Here is a 27,572-nt window from a genome sequence, read left to right on the forward strand (position 1 = left end):
AGAGGTATGCTAATGCATAGGAAATAAGATCAAGGGATCAAATCCTTGACCCTCCCAAAGTGACATCTTTTCTTTCTATTTGTAACAAGGTCAGATTTTTGCTTAGACTTTAATGAGGCCCTGTAGATTATAAACGGCTTCCAGGCAGGTACCTCCTCTTTGTTCAATGCAGCATACAGAACACTGTAAACACTCAGTAAATAATGATTCACTGAGGAAGGGAAGCACAGACCCTGTTTATAAAACCGAAGAGTCTATAATGAAATAGACATATCTGGAATCTGAAACTCCTTGCACTAACATTGCCTGTCCTTGGGCAAGGTAATTATTTGTTTGGTTAAGCAAAAAAAAATTAAAAAATCTCTTCTAGAGCAGCTGGAAAACAAACTGATTAGTCCTGTGGTTGGGCGAATAACAAAGGGCAACTGTAAATAGTTAGCAACAAGACCTCAGGTGCTGAGATGGTCATAGTTCAGCTCAGTGGGTGGGTACTCAAAAGCAGCTTTAAGATATCTTTGCATTCTTGGAGTCAGTTTGCATCCTCAGGGAATGGAAGGGCCAAAGGAATCCCTGGTGGATCTATACCACTTGAAGATCCTCTAGGCAGGGAAAATTCTTTGGCAGTTGGGTACAGCAGCTTTCTGATGGTGGAGTGCCCTAAAAGTAAACTAAAGCAGAGTAGGGGGTCCTGACAAAAACGTCAAGTTACTTTCTAAAAGAAGCCATTTCCTTGGAAGCTAAGAACTTAGCTTCTTGAGGAAACTGATGGGAACAGCTATTGCAGAATAAGCTTTGGAAGTGGATTAAGCTAAACTAGAACCCCCCCCCCCTTATTCCAGAATAAGAGTGTCCGCCTAGGAAGCTATTCCAAAATAGCTTATTTTGCAGTAATTATTCCAGCTAATTTCTCCTGTAAGCAAATTTCCCCTTGAGACACCAAATTTGAAGAGACATGATTCTTCTATTTGTGTAAGAATAAACAGGGAAAATTCCCAGATGGCTTGAGATTGAAAATTTGTTTTAAAATATTTTTTCTCTGTATTATTTTAAAAACAAATTACCACAGAGAAACCGTGGTTTAAATAATCTGCAAATCCTTTTTCTTACAAAATTCCCACTGGCTCCTGCAGGAGTTTTGCCTGAGTAAATAAAAAAGAATCTGACTCCCAAAACAAGTTGCCCTCCCCACTCTTTGTTATTTTGGTCAGCATTTCATGTGCCTTGTAACAGTGGCTTGAATTCCCACTGCACACAAGCAGAAATCAAGGTTAAAGCAAAATGGTTTCCTGGTTCTCAAAGCAGACTCAGTTTTCACCTTTCCTCTGCAGTTCACCTGTCAGAATTACTGTATCTTTAGCAGGATCCATTTTGTATGGACTTTCCACACTCTCAAACTATATTAGTGCAATTTCTCATGTTTGTTTTGTCTGCATCTGGTTTCATTCGCTCATCTTCTTTATTACCTCTCAAGTATTTTTGTGAAAGGGAGGCTATCTGTGTGGGGCTCCCATTATTAACAGTGGGGAAACTCCAACACCATATTTGAAAGAGCACTGTCAGTATTATTGTTACTATAAGCACCAACAAAATACTTAGCTGTATTGTACAGGGAGGAAATACGACTTCTCTGAAGAGCTGAAAATAAAACGACAAACAAGAAACAACTATGCAGGCAGAGAAAGAACTGGTAAACCAGGAGCTGCAACTGTCACTCTGCAAAGCAGTGTGTTTTGCAGCTGATAGATTAACACTAACGTCTTCTCGCTCTCTCTCTCTCTTACTCTGTATAAATAAAATCCATTTTCCCATCTCACCATTTTTACCATTTGGTTAGATAGGTGAGATTTTATTCTGCTTTTAAGAATTTTCTTTTCAGTCACAGATGGAGCAAAGCAGAGTAAATGGGCAGTGCTTTGAGAAAAATACTCTCAAAGACAAGGGGTGATGATGGAAGGAAGCTTTAGAAACAACATGTGATTGGAGCCTTCAAACCCACATAGCTGACTCAGGTCCAGCTGACTCAGGCTATTTCTGTATGTTTGTGGGAATCATAGACACAGCCTGCCATAACCTCCTACATGGGTTTTGGGACTTGTGGATTCTTACTGTGTTTGACTCCCACTTCCATACATCATGTCTTCCACACTCCCCATTATGTCCCTTCAGGACTGTGCCGGGCAGTCTCTCAAGATTTAGTCCTATATTTCCAGGTTCTCTTAAAATTTACATCTCTCTCCTTTCAGTAAACTTTCCTAAAATCTTTTTTTCATCAGATTGCACTTTACTTTTCTAATTGAACATTTATATGCACTAAAAGTAATCTGTAAAAAATCCTGAACAGGCTGGCTGAAAGACTATATTGAGGACTGGAAGCTGATATATAGATTGGACAACACGATTTTTAAATGGTTTTAATGGTCACTCAACTTTTGTAGAGGAGAACGAGAGATGCAGTATCTCAAGTTACACGACAGGAAGCTTTGGTAACACAATTCCATTCATAAATACACTAAGGATATCAGTTTCGATATGCCAACCCCCAAATTCCAATAACAATGGAATTTTAAATATAAGAAGAAACCTCCAGAAATCTGATTTATAAACTCAAGACTCTGAAAATACCTCAAAATTATTTTCAGTTCTCAACAAATCAGTCTTCATTTTGGTAAGTAGGCAGTGTAAAACATGACACAACAGACCTTGTGTGTGTTAAGGTTTCTATTAAATTTCAAGAGACAAAACATTGGAATATCAACAGCTACACACAGCATAAACTGTAATTCATACAGTGAGTGATCCAGTATACCGAAGACTCAACCATCAATTATCACACTGGATAAAACCGCATACGGCTAGGCTAAAATATAGCACTGAAGTGTAAACTATTTGGATTTGATATTAGCAGTTCTACTGTTGTGTTATATAAGAAGCAGTGGGGCACAATTGGCAATATTGTACAATCAGTTCACTACAATAGGAGTGATTAAAGTTTGTGTAATCTAAACCTGAAAGGAATAATCACAGGTTGGCTAGCATCATGGTTATACAACTTTCAAATGCCTTTAGTTTCATGTGGGAAAGGTAACGACTGATTATCTGCTTTACTTAAAATGTAAAAGTTCCCAAAGTACTTCTCACATTACTCCTAATGATGTGACCCCCAAGCATGCCCAAATAAATCTGTTAGTCTTTAACGTGCCACCGGACTCCTTGTTGTTTTCCTAAAATAGAGTTCACAAAGAGCAACTTGATCACGTGTTATAGGAATTCAAGCTGTTAATAAGTAGCTGACCTGGGCTTCAGCATACTGGTCTGCCAAGCATAGGGAGGGTGTTGCCAGACAAGGATCATCTGTAGCACCCTCAGCTTTAAATTACCTTAATGAAAAGGCGCAGCATGAAAACACAAGAGGCCATATTATGTTCTCAGCCAGACTGCTGCACTGTAACTAAGATAATTTGGGACAACATTTTTGCATTGCCTTGATGGGGAAGTGAACCTTTCAAGCACATTTCTAAAAGCAACAGAATAAATATTTATTATCCATTTACATCTTTGCACCAAAATCTCACACAAAGTTCACATTACTCATTTAATATTATTGAATGAGAGTTACCATTTTCTTTATGAGGCATCACCAGGATTCGCTAGCCAAGATGAAAATTAACTCCTTTTCAGGGCATCTGTGCCTTGCTGTGCTTCTACAGTGGTCATTAAAGGCTCAGAAAGTGATTGGGGGGAGCATGCAAACTATGACACACTTAGGGTATGTCTACACATCAATTAAAAACTCACAGTTGCCCCATGCCAGCTGACTTGGGCTCTCTGGACTCAGAGTAAGAGGCTGTTTAACTGAGGAGCAGATGTTTGGGCTGCAGCCTGAGACCTGGGACCCTCCCACCTTGCAGAGTCCTAGAACCCGGGCTCCACCCCAAGCTCAAATGTCTACAACTACAATTAAACAATTCATCAGCTTGAGCCCTGTAAGCCTGAGTCAGCTGGCACAGGCCAGCCCCGGGTTTTTAATTGCTGTGTAGACATACCCATAGTGAATTAAGCATGTTCCCTCAAGCATGGCTGGCTACTCTGCTGGCCTGACACATTAAGAGTGAGCATGGTTATTTCACTGCTCACTTTCTGGCAGAAGCATCCTGGTATGAGGGGAGTATAGGGTCTGTAATTCTGGTTGGCCCTTCAGGGGAACTCCTTATGTAACTCATGACTATGATCGAGACATAAATGCACTGTAAGCTAATTTAAATACTTCTATTAACCTAGTGCCTATTTCTTTTACTATAAAAGAGTATCACATTATACTACATTTGAGGCAAGCACTGTGTAATAAACGTATGTCACATTTATCACACTTGGGTTTTATGTGTACTGAGAAACATTAATATTTCTATTACATCCTCCAGAAAATAAAATGCCACTGGGAAAACAAAGAGGCATTTTGTTAAGTGTAGGTTCATATTATTTACTAACCACAAAAGTTAATAAAAAGAATATAAATTGAGTGAAATGTATAGGTGAGCAGCTATAGGCCCAACCACGTATCAAATTCTGGCTCTTCTAGTGTTCACATCTATCCTTGAGTTTCTTACATTTCATCTTGGCAGCTATGGGAGTGTCACAAACTAATATTCTTGTAAATTTGATCAATTTTCTCCAGTCTGTAAATATAGTTAGTAAAATACCAAGAGCATAACTGAGTAGGTCACGGGAACAGAATATGGAACAGTTGAATGGGGGAGCAAATAACAAGGTGCTATACGTGAGACAGCAGGGTGGATTCTCCAAGCACTCTAGTGAAGTGGACTGGAAATATTCACAATTTTTATTAATTAACTATGAAAGTGACTAATTCAATCAGTATAGTACCTCACGTTACTTATTTTGATATGAAACTCCTCACTTGAGGTGTTGAGGTTTTTTTTTTTTTTAGGATAAGGGGCACATTTGGTAGATGTTTCTGCTAAAATGATTAGCAGTGAAATAGCTAACAATGTCATTGTTTAAACTGTCATCTGTAAGTTTTGAGATGAAGCGGCAGTTCGCACCTCTCAGAAATATTGTTTCTGGCTCTGTGCAGACTCAGGGAGACATCATTGCATTGTTTACACTCCGTTTACAGTCTCAAGGTTAACTTCTGAATTTCACAATGGAATGTGTTTACACTATGTCAGTAGTTCCCAAACTTGTTCCACCACTTGTGCAGGGAAAGCCTCTGGTGGCCCAGGCTGGTTTATTTACCTGCCGTGTCCGCAGGTTCGGCCGATCACGGCTTCCAGTGGCTGCGGTTCGCTGCTCCAGGCCAATGGGAGCTGCTGGAAGCAGCAGCCAGTATGTTCCTCGGCCCACGCCGCTTCTAGCAGCTCCCATTGGCCTGGAGCAGCGAACTGTGGCCACTGGAAGCCGCGATCAGCTGAACCTGCGGACGCGGCAGGTAAACAAACCAGCCCGGGCCACCGGGGCTTTCCCTACACAAGCGGCAGAACAAGTTTGGGAACCACTGCACTATGTAATACATGGTTTTGTGGTCATGGAACTTGCTACAGAATCATCCCCTCATTGAAGAATTGTATTCTGGAATCTCAGCTTTAATTTTACATATAGACAGACAGGCAGACATGTGACAAATTCCATGGCCACAGCACATGGGGCACAACACTGTCCAAAGCACAGAAACAGGGCAGAGAATCTATAGGATAAACAAAGCAAGGACTGAAAGGGACTTGAAGCATCCAAAAATGGGTCTGTGATGAAATGATAATCATCTCTTGGCTGAGGACTCAGAGAACCAAAGGTATCTCAGAGGTCTCCGTACCACAGAAATGCAAAGAAAAGTATTAGGAGTGAGCCAGGGATGGGGGCCACCTAATCATGTGGTCAGGACCCCTCCACAGACAGTGTGGAGGGCCATGATTTTTTTTTCAGGTGGGCAGGTGAACCTCGTTCTCTCACTCTCCTCATCCCCTCTATGCAGAACAGCCAGATAAAGCTCAACCATGTGAGCTTTTTGTGGTATTTGAGCATTTCATATTGCTGCACAGATTGCTCAATATTTTTGTCTTTTCCTTAACAGATTAAAATAGCCTCAGTAGGATTTAAACTAATTTTGCCTTCTTTTATTTCAAATAGCCCCTATATAACGCCTGTGCTAGTTTGTTTCACCACAAGTTCAGTTAAGTTCAATTACAATTGCTAGGAATCACTGAAAAGAAGAAGAAACTAAGCAGCAAAAATGTTAGAGTTTCCAGTGCTGCATGCAAAAATCTCAGCTGTTCCTCAAGTTTCAGCTACAACACGTAGCAATAAGACAACAGCTACCTGAAGTCATTAATTGAAAATTCTGGGCTTTGCAGGAGTATACTTAAAACCAGCCAAAGTCCATGTGTAGAAGGAAGTCTTCATAGTATTTTGTTTGAGAGATACCATTTACTTTTAGATATATTTGTTCAGGCACTCAGTGGTCTTTGGCCTTGAACACACAATGAATAGAAAATATATCAAGCCTGATTTTCGGAAGTGTCAGCAACAATGAAAACTATTTCCATTATATAATAATAGTATGTTACTTGTATAAGGACTCTATGTCTCAATGACTGATATACTATTAAAATGCTAATAGATAGGTCTGATACACTTGTCAATATTTTTACAGCACTGGCCACCAACCAAAAGCTAAACTAAGTCATATATTTTTCTTGTACTTGGATCAGATACAATAACTGGCTGAAAAGTGACGGTAGAGAGCTTTAGGTGTTTAGCGAATGCTTGTAGTAAACAGTATTTTTATTTCAAAAACAAAGTATAGGGATTCATTTAAAGAAAGCAAATAGGTGAAAAGACAGAACCAGATAAACTTAAAACAGGGGCTCAGCATCAAATAAATGAATGCAAATGACAGTCTGCACAATCATGTAATGAGATATAAGAGGAAAAAATAACCCAATGGTAAAAAGAATAGCATGGAGTATGGCTGGGCAGGAGGGATGGATGCAGGGCTGGCTTTATGAACTGCGGGGCCCAATCTGAATACCTGGCTGCAGTCCGGGGTTTCGGCGGCACTTCAGTGGTGGTGGGGTTGCTCCGGATCTTCCGTGGCACCGAAGGACCACCTGCTGCCAAAATGTCGTCGAAGACCTGGAGCGGACCCGCCCCCCCCGCGGGTGACTAAAAATTTTTTTTTAAATTAAAAAGGCGCCTAAGGCCTGATTCCTGGGAATCGGGGGAATTAGCCTAAAGCCGGCCCTGGATGGATGTTCTGCATCCAGTACTGCTGCTGAAGTACGTTCTAGCTACTTAGGCCTTATTCAGAGATAGTCTTAATTAACAGAATTCAGCAGAGAGTTTCAAGCAGTTTCACAGAGCTAGATGATTCCAAAAGAACTCTCAAAATAGTGGCAAGACAGAGGAAACAACCTATTCAGATGAGCTGAGTGATCATCTTCTAAAATAAAATTGAAATTAGGTCAGCCATGACACTGAAAGATGAGAGAGGAAATGAGAACAGGAAATACTGTTGTAATCCCACAGAAAGCAACATTCCACACTGAAGAGGACATCTGTTGGAGATCCCAGCGTTATATAACTGTGCCAACATGCCACAGATGTACGCCTCAAAAGCTAATAAAAACCATGTGATTGTGCACCTTTTATATGCTGTCAGTTTGTAGCTGTATTTTTAGCGATAATTAAGTAGGTGAACATACGTTGCAAACCACAAGTTGGGAAAAAGCTGATGAGGAGAATGACAGGGGTGGTTATGGTACACTCATTATCCAATCGGGTGGGAGTTTTGGATGAGTTTACCGCAAAAGAACAAGTGATAAGTACTGTGCTGCAAACGGGCAAATACAGATGCACATGTTTAACTCTACTGCCACGAATAATTCCACTGACGCAGACCTACATGCCTAAGTGTTTGCGGAATCAGGGCCCATATGAATGTATACATTGCATATTGGAGTAATTGTTTAAAAAAGAATTTAAGATATTGTCTCTCCAGAAGTGGGAGGGTTTTGTGCGAGGTTTTTTGTGTGGGTTTTCAGTTCTAGATAGGTCATGTCATTAGATACTCACACTTAGAACTAAGGAAATGTGGTTTTATACTTTTATTAAAATTAAAAATTGGCTTTTATTCTACAATGTATTTGTATTAATTTTTGTAAGGAGAAAATGGATTTTTTTCAGTCAAAAATACCTTTCATCTATATCAAACCTGAGTCTCAACCCAGAATTCAGCCTAAATTTTCAGGTCCTGATCCTTAATGTTGTTTGTTTGATATATGCTACTGCTACCATTTTGTGCTTCAGTAGTGTCTTTCTCCTAAGGATCTCAGAGCTCAGAACACTTCCCAAGCTCTCTGCATAAAGACATAAATATTTAATTTAAACACAATCAGCCTTAATGGGACCTTTCCCATCTGGAAACCTAATGATGCGGTACACGTACAACTAGACGAGACCAAGAGTTAGAAAGTGTGCTTTAAGGAACAATCCTACAGTGGCAGAGGGGTTGGAGTGGATAATGTAACAGATCTTTTCCAGATCTAATTTCTGTGGTTTTATGTATACAAGGCCTGGAACCCTGCTTCTGATCCCATACCAATTTAACACCAGTGTAATACAATTAACTTCAGTGGAATTCCTTCTGATTTATACCTGTGTAAGTGAGGGCAGAATCAGGCCCTATGAATTTAAGATGGAAAAAGAAGTGATTTTAATGTGAAAAAAACTTCAATTTTTTTTGTAAAAAACAACTGATTGTGAAGTAAAACTAATGGCAGTTAGCCCAGCTGTAGCAACCAGGCAAATTAAGTATTTCTCTCCCCACTTATCTTTAATTTTAATTTCAATGGAGCTGTCCCCATACATTACGCTACCATAAAAATAATTTTAAAATTTACAGTGAAATGATGTTAAGTATCTGCCTTAAACTGACACTTCAAGGAGATTTAGAGTTAATGCTGCCAGCTCCCAATAACTCACTGTTACTGCAGAATATAAAGCAGGCAAAAAAAACAATATGAGGCAATTTATATAGAACCAGTTCACAGAGTGTATCAGAAAATGCTTTACATATATTGCAGGATAAACAGGATTTTATGGTCAGATTTAAAGGGAGAAAGTGTAAGTGAGTCAGTGGTTTGGAGAGCAGGGGAGAGAGTAGTGACCCCGAGAGTGGAATGCTGTGTGAAGGGATACAGATTAGACTACATAGATTGGAAGAATAGAGTGAGTTTATGGGTCGTGGATGGAGGAGTGTCATGGGGTGAAGCCCTCCAACACATTTCCTTATGGCCCCACAATGGTCCTGCAGGTGTGTTGCACTCAGCAGCCCCTGGGTCCTTTCACACAATTAACCAGACTAGATTAGTTCAACCCCCTTTGGGAGTCTGGTTTATTTTCTCTCTAGAGGGCCACTCACGCATTTAGCAGCTCAAGTTCATGCCAAATATGGGTCCATGTAAAAGTCCTAGTCAGTTTCCTCCCCATGTTCAGAAGGCCCCAGTCCTCCTCCTGGTAATAGGTTGTATTTTGGACAATTCCTCTGTCCCCCTCCATAAGACCGAAGTCCCCTACCTTTCCTCCTTGGAGCTGGAGTTGTAAATTAGGCAAGCTGTAGAGCCTCAGACAGCTTCTACTTCAGCTGGCCCTTTTCCCAATCAGTCATTCCACCCTTAGGCTTGGAGGTTTTTCCAGGCAGACTTTCCCCTGCTGCTGTCTGCCCTGCTATGAGGGAGAAGGCAATATATACATGGTCCCCCTACTAAAGCTACTAAAGAGATGAGAGGGGAAGCTTGCCCTGCCTACTCCGCAAGACTCCTGATCTCAGGCCTTTAAAGAAACAGTGATGGGAGTGTCTGCCAAACACTTCTTATCCCAGGACCATTTTCTCTTTACCTATACCGCGGTCTGTCGCTCTAGCAGATCTTTCCAAATCTTAACGGCCATGTCATGTGACGAGGTGGGTTGATCCCTAGGCACCACTACTCTTAAAGGGGAAATAAAGTGAAAAAGGATGGATGATAGAGGGCAAATTGGAATAACAGGAGGACAACTCTGATTTGGATTCAGACATTATGATGGCAGTGCCAGAAGGTCATAGGGGTCCATATGGAAAATAATCAAAATGAACACATTAAATGGATTAAAAACTGGCAGATAGGTCTCAAAGTGTAACTGTGAATGGGGAAACATCACTGAGTGGGTCTGTTTCTAGTGGGGATCCCATAGGAGTCGATTCTTGGATCTCTCTTATTTAACATTTTTTTAAAAACGACCTGGACGAAAATATACAACCATTACTGATAAATCTGCAGATGATACCAGATTGGAAGAGTGGTAAATGATATAGAGGGCAGGTCACTGATGCAGAGCAATCTGGATGACTTGGTAAGCTAGATACAAGCAAATAATGTGCATTTCAATATTGCCAAATGTAAGGGTCATATATCTAGGAACAAAGAATGAAGGTCATACCTTCCAGGATGGGGGACTCTATCCTGGGAGGGAGTGACTCTGAGAAAGCTTTTAGGTCATGGTAGGTAACCCGCTGAATATGAGCTCTGAGTGTGATACTGTGGCAAAAAAGTAGGAGTAAGGAGGTTATATTACCTTTGTATTTGGCACTGGTGTGACTGCTACTGGAATACTGTGTCCCTTTTTGGTGTCCACAATTCAAAAAATTGGAGAGGGTTCAGAGAAGAGCCACGAATAAAGTATTGGAAAACATGCCTTTAGTGAAAGACTCAAGGAGCTCTTTCTGTTTAGGTTATAAAAAATAAGGTTAAGGGGGTGACGTGATCACTGTCTATAAGTACCCACATGGAGAACCGAATAGAGGAGGTAACAGAGGTCTCTTCAATCTAGTGGACAAAGATATAACAAGTGCCAATGGCAGCAAGTTGAAGCTAGATAAATTCAGACTAGAAATAAGGTGTATGTTTTTAACAATGAGGGTAATTAATGACTGGAAGAAACTAATCTTCATGGCTTAGCTTGGGTTGTGGGATGGAAAACCCTTAAATCAAGACTGGATATTTTTCTAAAAGATATATTCCAGTTTAAGCAGCTATTGGACTTAAATGTGAATTGTCTGATAGCCTGTGTTACACAGAACAGATGATCACAATGGTCCCTTCTAGCCTTAAAAATCTATGAATCATTGGAGTGAAACGAGGACCGCAGTGACTGGGAATACTTAACTGCAAATACACGATCCAACAGGGGAAAACAGAGCAAGAGAGAGGCTGCTTTAACTGTACATTGTTATGTTTTTATGTTTAGGTCACATGCTATATTTAAAAGGTACCTCTGGCTTAGTGATCCTCAGCATACTTGCTACTGGTTTGCTCAGCAACATCTCAAATTTATGTGCCACAATTTCCTGTTATAACTGTGACTCTCTGTCAAAATTAAGGAACTAATTTGCTTACTAAGAGCATGTCTCAACGGATGATTTTATATTTTCTGAAGAATTTCTGTCATAATATTGATATTATGATAACGTATCAATGTATATTCTGTTAGTCATACAAGAATGTTAGGACAGAATTTTAAATTTCATTTGTGTGTCTATTGTCAGTCTGACAAAGACTACAGTTCCTCATAAGGCATGTTTATAGTCTATGGAGTTATTTCAGGTTTTATGGAAGGAAATAAAAGAATAACAACATAATTATTATGAAAACATGGATTTTTTCAAAACACATTCTGGTACTATGATGATGGAGACCATATAAGCAGGGAGATAGATTTCCTCTCCAAAGAGCTTACAGTATAGAGGTCAGACCCTGCAACTACTCATTCATGGAAGTAATCCAACTGAAGTCAACAGGACTATTCACATTAGAAAGGGATATAGCATTGGGCCTCTATGATAGGAAAGACAAACTCACATAAAGACAAGATATGGGACAGCAGTGAAGGAACTGCATAAGAACTAAAAAGTAAATAAAGGAGCATGTACAGTACCTCCATCATTATCCATATTATCCCCACACACCATTTCCATGACAACGTTACATCCTGTGCCACTCCATCCCACCTGACACACGCAGTGCCATCCATTCTGATCAAGAGTGCATCTCCCATTTCCATAACACAGTCCCGGGCAGCCATCTAGAGAAGAAAATGTAAAGAACAAGGCTTCATGCAGGAGTTTCTTTAAAATTACATAATAATATTTGCTACTGTCAAATTATATCATTTGGTCTACTTTGGACTCCAGTCACATTCTTGGACAAATATTCAACTCTGCTTGCCTAGAAAAGCATGCCTAAGTTAAAAAGGCTTATTTTTTGGTGCCTAAAATCTGGTGGACACAAAAACTCAGATGTGGGTGCACACACAAATTGAGTAATCAGAAGTCTATCTATCTGCTTTGCACATACAAACAACTTCTTTCTATCTTGGTTTTCATACCTAGTATCAATTGTGCTCATGACAGAGTTTCTATATGAAACTTTGACACAAAAGATGAGTTTACAAAATGTAGGCAAATAATTTTTGGTGAGGGAATCTGGAAGCAGCAGATACTGTAGGTGTGGAAACCCACACAAACCGAGCAGGGCTAGGGAAGCCTGTTCTGATTCATTCTGAAGTATTTTCCTAGGGAAGGAAAATGGAGGGTGTTATGTAGCAGTCTATATGGTTTTATAAAAATACGCTAATGAGTGAATATAATGTAACTGGAATATGCTTCATGCAAAAGGTCTCTTGTCAGTTATCATTACAAAGTTTATAATCTGAGTGTGATCATCCTATTTGTATAAATGTACCACTCTTGTATCTGAAACTAGAAATACGAAATATAATTCTGAGGGCCTATTGTAATTATGCAAAGTGTGGGCCATTAATGGTGGTTAGGAATCTTGATGATTCCCATTAACCAGGATAATTGTCTGCAGATGGCTCTGTTTTACCTGTAAGTCTTCCTGTATACGTGTGTGCTGGCAAGTGGGCAATGAAGTCTTGCAGTGACATGTGATCATGTCACCTGAACTGGAATCCATCTTTAACCTGGTGTCTTTCCATTGAGAAGGAGGGGGTGGGAACCCAGAGAGGGACAAAGGATTCCCGCCTTATGCAAAAGAGATATAAAGGGGTGGAAGAGAACAAAGGGAGGAGAGGAGCCATCATGAAGAATCCCCTAGCTCCCACCTGAGCTGGAACAAGAGCTGTACCAGGGGAAAGAATTGTGCCCAGGCCTGGAAGGTGTCCAGTCTGAGGAAAAAACTTACTGAAGCATCAATAAGGGTGAGATTATCTGTATTCAGTTTGATTAGACATAGATTTGCGCATTTTATTTTATTTTGCTTGGTGACTTACTTTGTTCTATCTGTTACTACTTGGAACCACTTAAATCCTACTTTCTGTATTTAATAAAATCACTTTTTACTTATTAAATAACTCAGAATATGTATTAATAGCTGGGGGAGCAAACAACTGTTCATCTCTCTCTATCAGTGTTATAGAGGGTGAACAATTTATGAGTTTACCCTGCATAAGCTTTATACAGGGTAAAACAGATTTATCTGGGTTTAGACATCTGGGTGTTAAAGACAAGAACACTTCTGTTAGCTGCTTTCAGGTAAACCTGCAGCTTTTGGGTCAAGTAATTCAGACCCTGGGTCTTTGTTGGATCAGACGAGAGTGTCAGGCTCAGCAAGACAGGGTGCTGGGTTCCCAAGCTGGCAGGGAAAGCAGGGGCAGAGGTAGTCTTGGCACATCGGGTGGCAGCGCCCAATGGGGGGTTCTGTGATCCAACCTGTCACAGGGTTTTTTTTATTGTAATGCCCTCTCCCACTTCCTTACAACTCTGTATCCAGTTCAAATAAGACAAACACTTGCCCTTTGGTGGCTGTATGAAATGTTTTGGTTTCTTTCTGTAAATTATGAAACTAGATCTAAAAATGGATCAATTGCATCATCCCCAGGGTTTGTAAACTCTGAATTAACAGTAATTTCGGCATTTTCAACTAGGTTCCTTGCTCAGTATGACAGATAGATAATCTCTTGGATGTGCCCACTTATGTCCATCTGCTTGTATAGTTTGGTGCCAGTACAGATTTTTGTCAGCTCTTTACCTTACCACACAGGGAGCCAAAGGACAATGGATAGAGCTTAGCAATCAATTTAACACTACAAGTGTCATCCCTTTATAATGAATGTTTTCTCTTTGCCAGAATGGACTCACAGGAATTCAATGCCTCTCTATATCTGAAAGTGCATGTTGACACTTCTGCACTATCAAAAGGAAAAGATTTGATTCCAAGAGTAAAGGAAGACTCAGTCTGCAGGGGTTTCTGGCAGCCACTAAAGGAGATATTGCAAAAGGTGTTTGGAACTGCCAGCCAAAGAGACAGAGCCTAAATACCAGTGGTCCATCTAGAGACACAAAATGGATGAGGTAATACCTTTTATTGGACCAACTTCTGTAGTGGTCCATCTAGTCCAGTATTCTGGCTCAGAGTGGCCAGTATCATGTGCGTCAGAGAAAGGTGCATTACAGAACAGCCTGCACACAGAGAACATTTTTTTCTAACTCCCAAAAGTCAGAGTGTTGTTTCTTTCCAGGATCCTTGTGTTTTGCCTTTTTAATCCTTACTGTTATAGCTCTGGATAGTTCTTGTTATCCACATAAATTATACGTCACACCATGGCTCCAAGATCTGCATCAGCTGCCTACTGGTCTCCTGGTAGAGTTTAAATTGTTACTTACAACTTACAATGTCTTTAAATTCCTAGCCTCTGCCTACCTGAAGAATCACCTCCCCCCTGACATGCTGCCATAGTTGCCATCAGCAGGAATGCTTGAGCTACATTCCCCCCTCATTATAAAATAGAGAGGGTCTGCTGGTAAGGTGCTGTCTGTAAGGGCCCTGGGATTCTAGAACTTGTTCCTCGTTGGTCTGAAATAGCTTGATCTTGACAATCTTCCAGTACACTTTCAAAGCCATTCATTTCATAGTTTTTTTTTTTTTTTTTTTTGGAAAGTTGGGTATGTTCCCGTGGAGATTAAAGGGGCTGTTTTCCTGTTTTGATTTATTGGCCAGCTGAGTTAATTAATTATTGGTATATCTAATGATTATATTTTGCCTGGGGTGGTTGTCCTTTATGAATGTCCTTTATAATTCTGAGGTAACCTAGGGCTTTTTGTATGAACATTTCTTATTATTTAATTCTGAAGAGATAAAAATAATAAATACATAAATAAGTGCCCAATCCTTTTAGGAATCCTGCTTCGTCTGATATCTCTGCTGAGAGCCTTCTTCCCAGGGGACAGTGTGATTTCTTACACAACAGTGTGGCTAGGACTGAGAGATTGCTTCCAAACCATGAAAGACAGATATGTAGGGCCAGAAACAAGCCATAGGCCCTGCAGAGCAAATTCATGTCAAAGGACATGCACAGGGTGCAAATCAACACAGAATTTAGCTCTTTGGGTCTGGAATGGTTTAATAAAGGATTTCATCTCTAGCCTAGATAGCGTTTTCTGCCAAAGGGCAAACACACAAATTGCTCAAAGCAGCAACCAACCTCGGTGTGGGGTAGAGCAAATATTTATAAATCCCTCTGATAACTCAAAACCTCACACAGTACTGTACAATGCCATGTTTTAAAACATGCATTGTTGTACATTTCTCCCCCACCTCCAAAGTCTTAGAGAAGCATATTTCCTTTACAAATGAAATCTACTCTCTAGCTGCAGATGATAAAAATATGGAAATGTTGTTCTAATAGAAGGAAGGATTGACACAAATTATTCCGGTAATACCGAGTCCTCAGTGCTGTCATCGCTCCGTGAATGGAAACCATGAGCAGAAATCTGACTCGTCTCACGCAGCATATTACATATATATGGAAATTGGTAACCAAATGCGAAAGCAACATTCCAGTCATGCTTACTTTAGACACCTCTGCTTCTGATGAAATATTGGGACAATATAAAGAGCTAAGAATGCAGAATGTACTGATATTTTGTTAGACAAACTACACTTCTCTGTAAATATATACCTACCTATCCAGTCATCCATTTGATCTATCCTGGATAAATATTGTATCTTAACAGTAGAGGAAGTGGGAGGTTCAAAGGGAACAGGTCACACAAATACCCCCATTCCCAACACTTTTGTTTACTTTCATTATTCCTTTGCAATGCTGATATGAAAAGCTTACCTCGTACAGCATCTAAGTAGTGAGCTTAAAAAAGAAAAAACAAAACTGTGATAGATTGAATTTCTACACCAGAATGAAAACAAAGAAATCATTTGCTAATAGTTTACCATACTTCAGTTAAGATAAAGTGTCTCTCTCTTATTGCAATCAGGTCTTTTCCTACCACTTTGAATAAAACAAATAGCTGATTTTGTTATCCAGGATGTCAGAAAGGACTCATATAGCAATAAACAATAATTGCAGCTACGCGTGTGTTCTTCAGTTATTGTTTTTTAATATTATGGGCGCTACCATGTGTAATGCAAGCTGAGCCTTCTGCTTAATTCAGTCATTGCTTAGTTATCTTCCTTTTAAAAACAAAACCAAATCTCTTGAACAAAATAATTTTTACTAACAATAAAGAAATTTCTCTTTATTTTTTATCAATTTTACTCCCCATAAGCAGGTATTATAAGGTAATTGAATCATTTGCTATATAATTTTGCCATTTAATTAAATGAGGAAGAGCCAAATTTTCATAATACAGAAAAGAAAAAAGATAAGCACTGTATTTGCAAAGCATGAAAGTCTGGACTACCTACCTCTCAAAATTAGGTATCCTGGTCTCTTACATGCAATTAAAATGTTTAAGAATAAGAATGCTCTGGGAAAATAGTAATGACATTTTGGCAAGAAACACTATTAAGCTTTGTAAAAATGTGTCACATTTTATTAAAATATAACAATTAACATTTGTACAGTTGAGTAATGACTTCTGAAAAGATTCATAAGCTTAAACTTATTAACAATATTGTGGTAGTCGGCTGCTATAAAACCATCTCTTGTGACAAGCAAAATATTTAAATGCTCTGATATGAAGGCAACAGATTTAGAATTATTTAAGCTGCCTGCTAGTTTCATCCCCTCACAACTTCTATTAATAATTTTTAAGTATTTTTTTATGATTCTCAGTAGCTATAGGAATGTAGTTCAGATGTGCATTAGAATGTAACCTATCTATATATATATCTTTGATTTGATATTTCCAACTATTACATCAGTATTGCTGCATGTACAGCAAAAGCTGCACTGACCACACGCTGTGTGACAAATACGGATCTGGTGTAAGTGTGTGCCAGTCCATCAAAGTCAGTGGAGCGGCATCTCTGTACTCCAGGCCTGAATTTGGCTTTCTAATTTTTCCAAGAGCTCTTCAAGTCGATGGCAGCAGCAGATCTTCCTATTAGCTAGTCAGCTTTTAAAAAAAAAACCAACAACAATGTAAAAGTCTTACCAATGGTGCAATGATCCCCTTCCCATCCGGGGCTGCACTCACACTTCCCATCTTTGCACTGGCCATGTTCGGCACAGTGAGAGTGGCACGTACGTTCCTCACAGCTTGGTCCTACCCAGCCTTCTTCACATTGGCATATTCCTCTTGAACAAACACCATGGCTACCACAGTCCATAGTGCATAATTCTATATGGGATTCAAAGAATACATACTTTTAGATGGTAATTTCATGTTTTGTTATGGACTATGCATTGATAAGGCATATAGATACCTGTCAGCAAGAGTGATTGAATGCAGGACTTTTATCATGAAATACAGGCTGCAACCATATGAACAACTCCTTCTTTAGCAGCAGGTAAGTAGCAAGCCTTATATTTGTTAGGGCCAGCCACTAATTGCATGCCATAGGGCCTTGATCCAAAGCCCACTGAAACCAATAAGACTTTCATTTACTTGGGTGCATTTTGGATCAGGCTCTAAGCCAATGTATCACACATCCATCCCTGATTCTGATAGATGTTTTCAGAAATCTAGGACACCATTTTTATTTAAGCAGTTCTCAAAGTACAGGGTCCAGGTGGATTGAGTTAAAAGACAAAGTGTGACTAATCTATTACAGCAAAGTGATTACAGGGATATTAATCAGTTTGTAATGATGGTAGTGGCCTTCACTTATGGCAATAAAAGCCAACGAGCTAATACACAGAAAGAAAATAACCTATATTAAACAGCAAGCAACCCACAGCCCTTGAAAAATACAATATTACCACATATAGGCCCCTCATCACAGGAATATGTCTCAAATTCAGCAATGGTTTTCAAGGTTTGTGTTTAAAAAGCTTTACTCTTGCCCATCAATGGCTGGCTGGTCAAACTATAAAACTATTCCATGGTGACAAGATCAGTTCTTGCAAGTCATTTCTATTCACAGTACATTTTTCTGCATGGATGGGGCCCTAGTGAAACTCCATTCATAGTGAAGGAGAATTAAAAAGTCCTGAATTGTTTTAATAAATCACAACATGCCAATTGCAATTCTACCTCTGCGTAGAGTGAAGTTGTTCTATGAAAAGAATGGTTTCATTATAAGAGGGCTCAATGTAGTTTAAATTTATTTAAAATAATTAGTGTCAGCAGACAGAATTTGCTTGTTATTCTGCAATTAACCTGCCGGAGGAATGTTTCCTCCTCCTTCCCAGAAGCTAGTTGATAGCACGGTAAGTATAAGCCAAAATAACCATGTCAGTTCTGATTTAAAAGGTGATTTAAAAAGATACCAAATGGTGGAAAGATTTTCCCCTGACAGGTTTTAAAGAATGATAATTTCTTACTCTGAACTATTATATATAAACACTCCCCCTTGAATATCTGTAATGGCAAAAAGTGACACTCTATATAATTTTTTTTTAAAAGTACATATTTAAATTCCTTATCAATTTCAATCTTTCAACAGGAATAAAAAAGTAATGAAAACCAAACCATGCACCATGCAACATTACAGATGTTGACAGCTGTGTGATTTACAGGATATGCACAGGAATGTCATTTTTAATGTTTCAGGGTCATGAGCAGTTTTATTCAGCAATACCTTTTAAAAACATTCTATGTAGATAAAATATATATTAAGCTTATAGGCTACAAAAATGACAATTATGCTAAAATACAAACATATTGCCTTGGGGAATATATTGCAAGGGAGCATGAAAAAATACAGACCGACTTTAAAGTTTTATTGAAATAATTTAGTATTACTGAGTGCCTTTAGCATGTTGCAATGCACAACACTTATATAAATTAAATCTGGATAAAGTTCAGCATTTCTCCTTTGCTTACCTAAAGAAGGACAATTTTATTCAACAGACCCTTCAGTTGTCTCCCAAAAAGTGTTATGTCCACAAAATTTACTATTTTGGGTAAATTCTTCCATCACAGCAAATTACACCCATCCACTTAGCCTGGGAGTACAGGTCAGTTTCTCAGCTGGTATAAATTAGCATAGCTCCATTGACTTCAACAGAAATATGCTCATTTATACCAGTCGAGGATCTGGCTCAGGTTTGTTTACACCAGATGAGGATATCTGTAATTAGATAGGCCCAAATCCTGCACTGTTGCTGCTTTTCACATGTTAACTTAGCCAGGCACAGAAGTATCAGCCAGGTGTATTGGGATGGTCTGATAATATAGTGACAGTGTGGTGACTCCTACATCACCTCCAGCCATTGTCAGCATATCGGATGCAACAGGGTTGGAGAATCCACACTGTTCAAGTAGACTAGAAATATGGCAAAAATAGTTTGCCCTAGTCTAATTTCATGTAACAAATTGCAGTGAGTAAAATCAGCCTTATGAGTAAGAGACGTGGACTAGATGGCCCAGGAGATTGTTATTGCTTTATCTCAATATTGCCAATCTAAATCTAGATCACCAATTAAAATGACAGCCTTTTACTGGCTTGGATGAATAGAGTAGAGCAGGCTGAAAATGGAAACAAAAACACATACTTACGAAAAACTTCAAAAATATTAAGTCATGTTCTTCATTCCACATGCTGTGAAATAACTAGTATAACAATTCCAGTCTCTGTGTGCTCTGTTTCCCTCTTCTCCCATACCAGCAGCTCTGAGTACGCCCATTGTCCACTTCCCTCCATTCCAGGAACCCACATTCTGCCCCCCATGCCAGGGGTTCTGTGTGCCCCCTCACTCTCCTCTAATCCTCGTGCCCCTAATCAGATGCCAGTGGCAACATGTGTCCCCCATATCCGTTTCAAGTTTTCAGATTTTAACCAAATTCAATGGGGTTCTGGTCACTGATGCCTAGAATATTTCCTGACAGTTTAGAACAGATCAGATGAAGAGTTCAAAAGGTATTGCATTGCACTGAGACAGAGAAACGTCATCAAATTGAGTGTAGGGCCTCACTTTGCTCAATCAAAAGAACAACAGTTCTAGAACAGCGATCGCTTCATGTACCTTCAGGAGTCAAAGGAAAATTTGAGAACAATTCCTGCCATGAACTAATGAGGCAGTGACTGCGCTGGAGGATGGACACTGTTTTCCTTTGAAAGCGAATGGTGAACTTCAACATTTCTCTGATAATAAGGCTGCAAAGCGGAGAAGATACAGATGCTTTAAGGACTCAGAACCACCCCAGATAAGCAGTGCTCCAGGAACCAGAGCAGCCATGCAAAATATCCTGGATTTGACTGAGCCTGATAGGCAAGTGTCAGCTACTATGGCTCCATGAAGACACGATTATAAATTGAAATGAGAAGAAGCCAACCAGAGAGGTAAAGCAGTAGGGAAGGGGAAGAAGTAGGAAAAAATTGCATTTCCTTCCACTCCATTGCTCCTTAAAATGCATAATAAACTATTATAATTTAAAAAAATCCTCTTTGGATTCAAAAAGTGAATACTGTTGGGCCTGAGGCTTTGTGTATTATATTCCATTGTCAATCACTTACACCACCTATAGGGTAACACACTATATTTGTGAAGCTCCTTCTCTACACTGAAGAGTTTAGGCTTGTCACTTTATAATGGATCCACAAATGAAATTTCCTGCACCTCCTTGTCACATCTCTAAATCTTCTCTGTGTGATGCTCTTCTGCATGGCTTGCCTTACTGCACAGAAGAGAAATGGTTCAGCTGTATTTGGACTTTCTATAACTGTGCAGGTGTGTGGGGGATTGCCATTCGGCTGGAGAGCTAACAGACCAGATCCTCAGGTGGTGTACATTTTCTGATCTCCACTGAAGTTAAGTGAGCCACTACAATTACACCAACTGAGGATCTGGCCCTGGGTTTTTACATGCACTGCACCAGCTTACAACTGAAACAAGATCTTTGCAACCATAAGGGCTAGGGACTTCATTTTGTTATTAAATAAAACCTTAGGTTCTGCAGAAACTGACAGGACTTCTAGCAAAGTGTTGGAAGAGTGCTGGGAACTGGCTCAAACCAGTGACAGTTCATGACTTTTTTTGACAGGTGAGGCACAGATCACAAAAGAGTTATTTCCACTCCCACACAGTGTATATTTTAGTAGTTATTAAAAGGTTAGCTTATTTCTAGTGATAAGCAACAGGCAGATGTGGGAACAGGAGCTGCTACTCCCTTTGCTACCCAGAGGTGACAGAGCACAAGGTGCTCCCAGGGCTCGGTGGTGGTTCATTGTCCACATGCACAGGGTCCACACCCAGGGGAGGGGCCCAGAAGGTGCAGGCCCCATTCCCACCCTCTGCAGCCCAGACTTAACTTCTATAATCCTTCCATGGCCTCACCAAGCACTGGTTACCACAGTACTACCCTTATAAAGTGACTCCTGGGCATGGTAAATTGCCACGGTAGCAAGACAGCTTCTTGACTATATCAAGATTTGAGCCTCATGCATCAAGCACTACATTCTTCGAACTTTCTTACACTGCATTTCGCTACTGGAGAGAAAGAGCTGTGACATTTAAATCCAATCACAGTTTGTCCTCAAATCTGTATCTATTCAGCAATTAAATAACATAGAATAGGCAAAATGTATTTTGTAGCTGTTGGGAATTCTTGGTTAAGTTGTGCCTCGCTTGCCTCAGCTGATGAGTGCCTCTGGCTCAAACTGACCCCTGCTTACAGGCTTTTATGAGATACAGTCTTATGTATATCACATATAGCTCATTAGCTTTCCACCAACTAATGAGCAAGTGACGTCTAAAAAACCATGTTCAACCGAAGCAGTTAGGAATCTTTACTGACATGTTCTTAATTCTGAATGTTCATTAATTTTGTTAGAAGACATCATATACAGTCTGAAGCATTATTGGTAGATATTCTTGAAAAGGAGACAAATATGTTGATCATTCTGGGGCTAATCTAAAAAGCATTAAAAATTCACTTCATATTCTTTATTTTAATTATCTAAGTCAACAATGAGTTCTCTTAACTGTGTTTTATAAGAAGTTTCTAATTGCATAATAGGAAAAAGAAAATTAAAGCTAAATATTTTATAGTTTCTAATGATGAGATTTCTATGTTAGTTCAACACACTTCAGGAATAATGTCACTAGAATATTATGTTAAAATATAAAAATATATGTCAACAGAAGTTTTCAAATAATCTTAAAATAAAAAACACTTTCATTTTACTTTCCCCACATATTTAAATGATGAACCTTGTGCTACAGATATTCTAAACCCCTAAGTGTCATATTCATAACTTGGAAATCCATTTATTAAAAATGGATTTCCATAAAGATTAGAAATTAATCTAACCCGACTTTTACCCAATATGCTTAACTGCTGGAGGCTATGAAAATTCACCTATCTAGGCCTAATAAAGAAAGTTTTTTTTCAATTTAAATATACATTGCATTTAATAAGCTTGCATAATAATTTCAACAATATTCCTGAGCTTTTTAAATTACCTGCCTGCTGTGTCCTGGAGACAACTCTGTTCTATCTTTCATTTTTCAGCAACTGATTTTATTAATATAATTTTTTCTCCCACAAAAGTTCAAAAATTTAAATTGCAAGTTTCAAAAGTAATGGAGCTATTTCTGAATGACACCAAATGGAGGCATTGTCTACACTAGAAAAGGTTCCAGTTCCCCAAATGAAATCAGTTATATTGGCAAAAGGACTTTTTGCTGGTATAACTATGTTTACACTGAGGCTTTTGCTGGAATTGTTGTATCAGTTAGGGTTGTGATGGAAACACATGGACTTCCTTTTATACTTCACAAACCATCCAACATTTTTATGGACCTTCTCTCTCTTTCTCCCCCATCATTTCCTTTCTGTTTTCTTGATTTCTTCTAATTATTTGGTCTGATTTTAATTTTTCTTATTCTCCCATGGCCCCACAGGCTTTAAAATATTGCTTATTGCTAAGGTGTTTACCATGGGATGAAAGATTAGACTTGAACTGTTGTTAGGCCAGGTTCTCTTTTGGATCATTGTCTTCATTGCAGCTGTGCTGATTTAACATGAGCTGAGGAGCTAGCCCTGTATGTGAAATGTTTTATGAACTAAAGATATAATATATAATAGTCCAGCATTGCCGCTGAAGGACAAATGGGTATAAGTAGACCCTAGACTCTAATTAGACTGTTAACACTCATGTGAGCAACAGCCTGAATGGTTGGCCAAGAAGAAGAGGAATGGGAATCAAAGAACCTGACTGATACCCAGTTTTCTCTCTCTCTTCTGTGTTGTCTGTTAGATTTGTCCCCAAAACAATTCCTGCAACTGTGATTAATGGTGGATTTACTGGAAACTGCAAAATGTTGGATGCTTCCACTTTTAATTGTATCTAGTGAATACAGATGATTGTTATGCCATTGCTCATGTTAAGGAATGCCTTACTCGATGAGCAGTCGCATGGAGTGGGATACTCCTCAGTGAGGTAAGGCTGGCAAAAAATCAAGGTCTCAACATCAAAGTATGCTGTGTTTGGGTTACACGCACTGAAAACCATTATCCAGATACTTATTCAGTACAATATAGCCCATCAGCACAACATGACCACCTATCCTGCCCATATGGAAGAGCCAACACTACCCCAAACAATCAGTTTCACTTTAAATTTAACTGTTAGCTCTTCACTTTTAAGCTTAATTCAGAGAAAATATTTGTGACGTATCATTTCTCAGACTTCCAAGTTACATTTCTTACGTTTGTACCTGCCATGAGGCGTTACCATCCAGCCTGTCCCCTTGCAGCAGGTCATGGCTTTGTAGGTATATTGCAGTCAGGGACTCCTCAGGTTCTTTCAGTCAATTCAGACTAAATTGGTTCAAGACATGTACCCTTTCATGAGGTCTGATTTATTAACTGCTTATATCTAGTGTAACTCACTTTGGTTAGTTGCCCTAGATCACTCGAATCTGGGTGCACAGAAGACTCCTAGTCACCTCTTTCAAAACAGGTGTCCTCAGCTCTCCTCCTTGAAGCTGGGCTATAAATTAGCCAGTCCCTCTGTCTCTTATTAAGCCAGGAGTCCCCAGCTCTCCTTCTTGGAGCTGGGTTGTAAGTAGGTTTGGAAGGATTTGGTATACATTAATTTCACCACATGCACACAAACCATGACAAAATATTTCCATCGATACTAATTGAAATTTATAGATAGGCAAAGTAAGAAAAATGCTGCTAGAGAACTTATTAAAGTTTGATTTAAGGACATTTACTCTATATACTTTGACATGTGATATTGGCAATTTGTGTTTAACGGTTATACAATTTTAACTTTTTGAATCTCAACGTCTACGGCCATTAAATAAGTATTGTCTGCCTCCCATTGTCTGAGCTCCTCATAAATTTCCTACAACTGTGAACATTTCTATTGATACAAATAAAAAAATGCTGAAAAGTAAAACATCAATATTATCCCTCAAAATTATTTTTTAAAAAAAATCTAATTCTACCAATCCTAGTTTTAAATTAGCCAGCTGCAGGATTTTAGCCCACTTCTCCCTCAGCTGGCTTCTTCCCCCCCAATTAGCCCTCAGAGGGTTCAGCAGACCAGTGTTCTCCTGCTGGTGTCTGCCCTGCTATAAGGGAGGGGGAGCATTTATGCTGGCCTCATTCCCCAGTTTATCTCCAATTGGTTGGGTAAGAGGGGAGCATTGCTCCACCTTCTCTGCAAGGCTCCTGGTCCCAAGCCCTCAAAGACACAGGGACGAGATTTCCTCCCAAGCACTACTTATTCCTGGGACACTTTCTCTTTATCAGTATCTCCTAGATCTTTGTGTGTGTGTGTGTGTGTGTGTGTGTGTGTGTGTGTGTGTGTATCTATATCCGTATCACACCTTTCACAATCTTAATGGGCCACTCCACATGATGGGGTGGGCTGACCACTAGGCACCACTATCATGAAGGTAGGCAGACTACCCCATCATAGTGCCACAGCCCAAACCACATAAAATAAAAAAAACCATTGGAACTAAAGATGCTGTATCTTTTTGTACGTAACTGATAATAATGCCTCCCCACCACTGGAGGAACTGTATTGCTTTCTGGAAATAACCCTACCCCATCTCAATGGATACATTTATGATGCATTAAGTACTCAAAAAACAGCTTTCCTGATTTCCAGTAGGAATGCTGCCATCAACAATCTCACCAGCTAGGGTATTATAGGGTATAGTCTGCTCACCTTATAAAATATCTGCATGTAAGTGGATTTTTAAAATTTTAATACAATTACTCATAATGCTAGATTAATTTGGAAAATACCTTTTGCAAACTTGGAGCCTTAATTTTCTTGACAATTTGTGTAAGAAAATAATCACTGGACAGACAAAGAAGTCAGCAGAGACTGATACAATAGTTAGAGGAATTCCCCCCCACAATTTGATGTTTTTAATCACGTTTTTCTGTCCAGTTTTATTTCTCATCTGTGGAATATTTTCTTCCTGATCCAAATCCAATTTGTATACAAAAAAACCCAACCTGTATTGATTTTTTACAGTTCAAAAATCTAATCAATGCAACCTTATGAATCCAGACTGGCAATGGTAAACATACCAATAGATATTTCATTTCATGGAACCAAAGCTCTGGAAATTGATACCACTGAGAAGGATTAACACATTCACCATTGGGTATAGCTTTGTTTACTAAGCCATGATATTGGTGTAAAACAGAAATACAATTATGGTGTGTCTGACTCACAAGGGGTTTTAACAGCAGAATTTATCTCTTTCTTCTTTTTTAGATCTAGAGATGATACATGTTGACAGGTCAGATAAGACTTGTGGGAAATGTTTTAATAAATGAACAGAAGTGTAATCTAATAGCAGTGAAGATTACACTGACACAGGGGTCAGGGGGGAACCCCATAGTTCTTTGTCCAGACTAACTGTTTTATACTGGGCTTCTCAAGTAAATGTATGTGAGGTTTCCTTGTCAAATACTGTCCTTTTTCATAGTTATCTCAATTACTTTGTTTCAACCTTACATGCTGTAAGCAGAGCAGCTACAGAGTGATCACTAGAGATTCATGCTCTGGCTAACAAGCTCTGTAAACTGCTTCCCAATAATCTGGGAACAACAGGAGGAAATTTCTTTTAGTGCATATAATCTTCTATGTATGGCTTGTTCAATCAGCGTACTAGCGAGGGAGCAGTGCAAAAAAAGTGAATTTGAGCCAGTAATGAGTGGGATAGAAGAACTGTTATAGAAACAGGAAGACAAGGCCGCATGGAGGAATTCACTGGTAGAAAGAAAATGCAATACAAGGTTCCTGAGGCATGAGGCCCACAGATGCAAGATTGAAGCCAGAAGCCAGGTAGACATGAAGGTTGGGGAAAAAAGTGAAACCACTGAGTTGTCAGTGTCCGTACCATGAAATGCAAATGGGAATCAGTGAAAGACATTATAGATAGTAAAGTTAGAGAGAAATGTGTCCAAGGAGGCCTTGGAAGTTGACCAAGCTGTTAATTGGGAAAATAGGTAAAGAGCTTATCCGTTACGTAAATTTGGTAAAGTTGATAGAGATGGGCTTAACTGCTTCTTTAAACCCTGAGAACGGCCATTTCTGGGAACAGGACTGGATCAGGAATTTTCCGCAGTTAAGCCCAAAATGGTTCATGGATAATTTGAGAATAGGAAAATTATTAATGATGATGATGATGATGATTATTATTATTACTGAAAAAGGCTAAATTCAGAGACTACATGATTCCCAATGAACTATTTAATCATTTCTATCCTTAATACTAAATTAAGAAGAAACACGATTTTAAAGTACTGTTTATACATAGTAGACAACAGCTACAATTCACTCAATTAACCTTAGAATATGGCCTACTAAGAAAAATGACTATGTAAACATTTAACTGACCCAGTAGATGTGCTCTCTGAGTGCAACCTTCAGAGATTTATCTGACGGTAGTAACAAAAATACATTTCTACTGCTGTTTACTCCTGCTACCCCTGCGAAGCCAACACTGCTGAGAGGGAGGGCACTATTCCTTATCATACATAATCGAGAGAATTATTTACTAACATCAATTCAAATGCAACTGTGCAAACCCAAAGGCAGCCCCAGGCCTGCATACGTGCAACTGATGGCTAAGTTTGGACGGGAGATGATGCTGAGAAGTAAAGGACACAGTGGGTA

At 39.2% G+C, this 27,572-nt stretch overlaps 1 protein-coding gene across 8 annotated transcripts in view; it reads right to left on the reverse strand.

Moving 5' to 3' along the window:
* TENM1 (teneurin transmembrane protein 1) overlaps positions 1–27,572 on the reverse strand; it is a 517,028-nt gene that overhangs the window by 131,363 nt on the left and 358,093 nt on the right. For 6 of the 8 annotated variants that reach the window (XM_045030000.1, XM_045029999.1, XM_045029998.1 and 3 more), the window contains 3 exons: positions 17,462–17,647; positions 16,189–16,212; positions 11,983–12,129 (listed from right to left, as the gene is read on the reverse strand). In XM_045030000.1, the coding sequence (XP_044885935.1) occupies positions 11,983–12,129; positions 16,189–16,212; positions 17,462–17,647 (357 nt within the window). The remainder of the gene's footprint in view (positions 1–11,982; positions 12,130–16,188; positions 16,213–17,461; positions 17,648–27,572) is intronic. The other 2 variants (XM_045030001.1, XM_045029997.1) reach the window with 1 other exon arrangement.

The sequence above is a fragment of the Mauremys mutica genome, chromosome 9 (assembly GCF_020497125.1).
Source record: "Mauremys mutica isolate MM-2020 ecotype Southern chromosome 9, ASM2049712v1, whole genome shotgun sequence".
In the NCBI taxonomy this organism is placed as follows: Eukaryota; Metazoa; Chordata; order Testudines; family Geoemydidae; genus Mauremys; species Mauremys mutica.